We start from the raw sequence: 6,219 nt of genomic DNA, 5'->3' as shown, positions 1-6,219 counted from the left end.
ACATTCAAGATAAGCATACTTAAAGGAAAATACTGGTAGATTAAGAGAAGTATGTCCGCAGTGATGAGAAGTCATCTGTTTCTACTCAGGAAGGAATGAGCTTTACGTTGTATAATGGTCACATAACTGCATCCAGTGGTCGGGAACTCTATGGAAGGGATTCAAATGCGTTGTATCATGTGTAGCTATCCTGCAATAACACGTGGTTACTACATCATCAGACACAAGTGTGATTATTATATTGGAAACATATTGAAGGGGTCGGCCACTTTACCTCATGGTTTTTGGTAATGTGTGTGTCAGTGTAGGGAGCAGGATGTTAGGTAATTCACCAATATACACGTATTAATACGTTGTGGGCCACTTTCTTGATATCTAAAGTGAAACCTCCTGTCTTTTACCTCATCTGCTATAGATTCCTGACCATAAAATCACCCTGCCAGGGCCTTATGATAGTATTCATGAATATAAGATCAAGGTCCTGGAGGGGTAAAAACTGTACTGCAGGTGGTGAGTGATCTGAATGGATGGACATTGCCTGCCATGTGTAGTTTGAGATTTCATATCTGCATTATAATGAAGGTCTACTCCTGTGACTAATACCAAACATCTAAACCTCTAAAATGTGATTTTTGGTTGAAAACATGTGCACAAGTCTGAAACCCTTCTTCCCTTTTAGAAGAAAGAAACTAACAAAAGGAACTTTTTTTTCTTGTATTTCCTCTTGATGGAATTTGTTGTGTGACAACATTTCCCACAAACGGCATTTTGTAGACTGAACTTTCTTGGTGACCCCTCTGGTCTCCAGACATGGAGTTTTAAATGTTGATTGCAGAGGATGTTTATACAGAAGTTAGTTTTTCAGGAGACTTGCCTGACGCTGTGGGCATCCACTTGTCAGTGCACCATTCTGTTAATTGTTTCATTTAAGAAATCCCACTACAGAGATGTGTAAGGATGTGTAATACAAGTGTTCACATATTCCACTGGATGAAATGGCACGTGCAGAAAGCTTGTAATTCTTCTGACCTATGGTCATTTATAGCCCCTTTAAGACTCCATGCACGTGACCGCATGGGGGACAGTGATATGACCTCACAATTGGTGGCCTTATCTCTACCCCCATAGAGGCTGAGCACACAGTGCTCCTGTGCTTTCTATAAAGAGTGGAGGTGTAAGGAGAGCTCACCCCTACTCCCCTCATTTGTGTGCTTGAGCCTTTAGGGTGCCATCACATGGTGCCGCCTTCTTAAACAGACGTTTCTTAAAAGGACTGAAAAGGCTTGCGGTTTTGTAAGCTTACCGTGCGTTTGGCTGGTTATAATCCGTTTATCAGCTGCCTACACTTCTAGAAATTAAGAAAATCATTCAAACCAGCCAAACGCACAGTAAACATACAAGAATACATGCGTTTTCAGTCCGTTTAAAAACAGTCCAAGAAAGCCCTTAGGGCGTGTTCACACAGGGGGCGGGGTGATCTATGCGTTTCCAGAGAAACGCATGCGATCGGATTATCAATCGCATGCATTTCCCGCATATGCGGTCGGCCAGAGCCCCGCCCCCTGTGTGCTAGCGTCCCATTATGAACGCGGCGCTAGCAGAACATGTGAACGCGCCGTCAGGTTGCATCCACATGTTTGGTTTTTGAGATGCAGTTTTTAAAGCCAAAAACAGGTATGGATGATAATGGGTTAAGACAAATACTTGAAAGGTGCTACTTCTCCTACTCCAGTTTTTCAGATGCAGGTTTTGATGCCCGAACCTGGAATGAACATGTGGTTGCACCCTCAGGCTGTATTGGGAGGGATCGGGGCTGTATTGTATTACAGACACCTGCCATTGACACATGAGAGTGGTGCTAGACCGATCAAAGGTTTGTACCTTTTAAGTGAACTATTTGCTACATCATAGTAGAGATGCAATAAAGCTTATAATATCCTACTGGAAGCCTCAAAAATTGCAAAAAAAAAGTAAATCTAGGTATACATTTATGCCATGGGATGAGTAGCATAATGTAGAAAATGGCCAAAGTTGAAATTGCCACACCATTTCACTGCCCATAAAAGGTCATACGGCTTCACAGCTTATCCTGAAAAACTACACCTTACTAAGTGCTTACAGCTGATTAAAGTTTTATTACATATAAAAGAAAATAATGTAATCTTTGCTGTAGTATGATAAGCTTTGAGGCATAGAACAGACCTCACTGAGGTAGACTAGTGTCCAATTATAAAATCTTTGTAGCTGAGATTCCTAAGGGAGCTCCTAATGTGCAGGTGTATGGTATGCTCTCCAAATAAAACCACCAGGTACAGGACTTACCTGCAGCATATAATCTTATCTCAATGTTTCTCTGTAGCGGATGGGATGTGTATATTCCACATAAGTGTGACTGTATATGTACATGGACTTTTCTACTTTGCCTAAAAGTTTTAGCACTTCTTTCAATGAAGTCAATGAATTAAATAGACATGTACCAAAGATCCGAGGCTGTCCCTGTGTTAGAGGCTTTCCATGGATGCCTTAGCAAGGTAGGTAATAAGGGAAGTGCAGAGAGAATGTAATGAATGTGACATGATCAGATTGCAGGGACAACTGGAAATGACAGGTACTGCAGTCTGTGTACTAATCCCCTGCCCTGCACTGTCTATGTGGGTGGAAGCTGCACAGACTGCGGTACAGAAGAAGCACCTAACTCCTCCAAGAATCCTATCACACACACACACACAGTTCTTCTTCATACACTAAGAGCCCTGTGCTGCAATGACACAAGTATTCCTGGCATTATAGTTGAGAATCTCGGCTGCAGTCTCTTCCTATTTATGTCAGATCTGGATCTAAACTTAGATGCACAAGCAACAGAACTTGGAGAAACAGAAGACCCTCAACACTCTACTGTCACATAGGAGGAGGCAGGATCCTCCCTATCTTATATAGTAAGAGTAGGGGAGGGGGAGGCAGGGGGCTAGACATACAAAGGCATTGGAGAGCCTGGAGCTACACACCTACAGACATCGTGAGGAAAGCCCCTCCACCTACACACTGAAGTATAATCCCATCCACCTACACACAAACAGACCTTTAGCTAAGAAGGGGCTTCCAGCCACTTCTTCTAATGTTTTCTTAGAAAACAGATCACGACCTGCAGAGGAGGACTTCCCAAGGAGAAACCTTGAACTTCAGCCCATGGAAGTAGTCACATAAAAAGAATCCTAAGATGAATCAGATATGACATACATTCCCTTAGAGGCATCTGTATCTAAAAGCTTCAGCTGACCAGAAGACTTCTCCAGCTAAGAAGGACAAACCACAGAAATTGGTCTAGAATCTGCTTGGTGCTTCTGAAGACATCTCCTTTTTTTAAATTAAAGACCATAAAACAACCACAGGTGGTTGGTTCATCTAAGAACCTCCCTCATCATCTTTGGGGGCAGTTGGAAGTTCTCCTGCACCTGGATTGTGCTTGGGTTTTTTTTTCTGGGGACTCCAGACTTGTCCAGCCTTCAGATGGTTCATGTAATGTGCTTTTACATAGCCACCTAAGCTGTGGACGCATTGTCCAGAAATGAACCTGGGATTCCTCCTTACTTCCAGACATCTCCTCTGGATCCTCATAGGTAAGAGACTCTTCCTCATTGAATGACTGTGTTTCTCAGCATGCAGCCTCTTATATAATCTTTAAAATATGAAGTTGTACCTGCGACTCCTAAGGTGTGACATACAAATTCCTCTCATTATCATAATGATCTTCATGTCCACACCCGTAGCTGTTTATATCATGATCCTGGTAGTTGTATGACACAACTCTCAAGTATTTTATATTAACTTTCCTGTATAACAACCAGCAGATGTTATATCGCAGAGATAAAACCTGTTATATACAGTAGTACTGCCTTGATTGGGAACACTTGGAAATAACAGAAAACCAGGTTATGATCTCAAGAAGATATTTCTGTTGCACCGTCCTTGTCAGTACATTTATGTGTGTACAGTGACAGCGCTTTACTAAGCAAAGTAGCACAAAAAAGTATGTACTATATTACACTTAAAATACATCAAGGTGTCACAAAGATTAGTTATGTAGATTCAGAAATACTTTAAAGCTACTGAAAATTTTTCTAAAAAATTCAATACAACTATCTTTAAATTATTATAATTGCATAAAGCTGGATACAAATTCTAGTTAGGAATACCAAAACTACTCATACAAATATGGAGATTTTTCACTATATCCCAGTTGCCAACTATTTGTGTCATGTTTTTTGTGCAAACTAGTGATAAGTTTTTGGCTGGTAGTCGGCCAGAAAGTAGATTTTTTTTCCCTTGGAAAATGTATTTTTTTTAAATTTATTACAATGAAAATGGAACATAAAATTACCACTGGCATAAACTAAAGCGTTAGACGAAACAAAAAGTATCATATAACAACACTACCTGACAATGGTGCACGCAGATATCCTGAGAGTAACGGTAAAAATTATTTATAATACCACTGGTCATATTGGGACTACAGTGTCTCCAGTGCTATTGTTATTGCTATATGTAAAGGCTGACTTACCACTTGGTGGATGGTTTAGGATCAATGTAGATGGTCGGGATATGCATTGGGTTTTCCACATTGAATCGGTGCAGAAACTGCCCCGTTGCATACAATACTTTTTATAAGGCTGGAAAAGGAAAAACACCATCCAGCCTCACTTCATTGGGTCAGATTTACTTACCCGGTCTTGTCGCAATCCCCGAGGTGCATTCTCCAACGAGGATTAAGTCCGGGGCGAGTCTTCAAGATCATGCGTCCATTTTCCTGCATGTGTCGCTTCCCTGCTCAGGTCCGCCGGAGTTCACCAGGTTGGCGCGATGGCGCCAAAATCTGATCACATAAGCCAAAAACCCCACTTAAATAGTAGGGAAAGCCGACGGAAATGCGCCATGCGGACCCTTAGTAAATGTGCCCCATTGTGTTCAAATTACATCATCCAAGTGTAAATCCATTAGACAACCCAAGGCGTTTTGTGGCTCCTCTAACCCTTAAAGATCATGCTAGTTTAGTTTTTTAGCGTTTACATTGTTCACTCTCTGACTTTAAAAACACATAACTTTTTTATTTTTCCATTTACATTGCTGTTGGGGAGGGGGGGGGGCGGCTTATTGTCTGCCTAACAAACTGTTCTCCTCAATGACGCCCTTTCATTTTCCATACCTGAAAAAAATTCCAAATGTGATAAAATCGTAGAAAAAATCATTTGGGTCATTTTCTTGTGGAAACGGTTTTCTGTGGATGCAGCGGTCCAAATGACACCTACACTTTATACTCTGGTTCAGTACAATCACGGGGATGCCAAATTTATGTCTTTTTAATTATGTTTTAATAGATTTTAAAAATGTAAAACCTTATGTACAAAAAGAAAAATGTCTTCATTTTGCCCTATTTTGACACCGAGAACTTAGTAGCTATGTTAGGTGTAATATTTTACAGGAAAGTTTCATTGCAACCCTTTTTGGGACTGTACGACCTTTTGATCACTTTTTTAAAAAAAATTGTGTTGCAAAAAAGTGGCGTTATAAAGCCTGAGGCTGCCATGTGAATGGTATATCGCTCCCTGATGACGCTCTGATCCAAGATGGAGAAGTGGAGTTGACTATTATTTGCAAAAACAGGTTTTACTTTTATCTGAAACCAGGTTTCCTATATCCATTGAATAACCTGGCAGACCCCACTGGAAGCCAGTAAGGTCCACGGGGACAGTATTGGGGTCTGGCAGAGCATTGAAGCTTCTGTTGCTATCGGTTTGCTACAATTAAAAGTGTTAAATATGTTATGTGGCAGATTTCAACTCTGCACCCCGGAGGCAGTTCATGCTGCAGAAATAACAGATGAAACAAAAATAAAAATTTACATAAAATATGACTGTAACCTGCTCCTATAAGCATATGATCTCCATCACTGAGCCCTAATAATTCTGTGCAATAGCAGCAGAGTTGTGAAGGCTGATATAGAACCGAAGTTTTAGGATACATTTTCTTTGCCTTACTTTACAATGTAACTGGAAGCTTCAGATTCAAGACTTTCTACCTACCTTAATTCTTTGGCAGTAAAGGTTTTATTCTTTCATGATTTATGATCCGTTTTTATTTGGGTATAGTAAATGTACAAATTACCTGCTAATGCAGAGCTTACAGTCTTGTATCATAAAGTGTAAGTATACTATCGTCACTTCA

General features: G+C 40.6%; 1 protein-coding gene across 1 annotated transcript in view; it reads left to right on the top strand.

The window, feature by feature from the left end:
• The first annotated feature begins 2,618 nt into the window (after nucleotides 1-2,618).
• The window catches only part of RAMP1 (receptor activity modifying protein 1), a 41,532-nt gene continuing 37,931 nt past the window's right edge, over nucleotides 2,619-6,219 (top strand). Inside the window, exon 1 of the mRNA XM_072121400.1 lies at nucleotides 2,619-3,617. Coding sequence (XP_071977501.1) covers nucleotides 3,566-3,617 — 52 coding nt within the window. The 5' untranslated portion in view covers nucleotides 2,619-3,565. The remainder of the gene's footprint in view (nucleotides 3,618-6,219) is intronic.

The sequence above is a fragment of the Engystomops pustulosus genome, chromosome 8, assembly GCF_040894005.1.
Source record: "Engystomops pustulosus chromosome 8, aEngPut4.maternal, whole genome shotgun sequence".
Taxonomy (NCBI): domain Eukaryota; kingdom Metazoa; phylum Chordata; class Amphibia; order Anura; family Leptodactylidae; genus Engystomops; species Engystomops pustulosus.
This window is presented reverse-complemented; position numbering and strand designations above follow the sequence as displayed.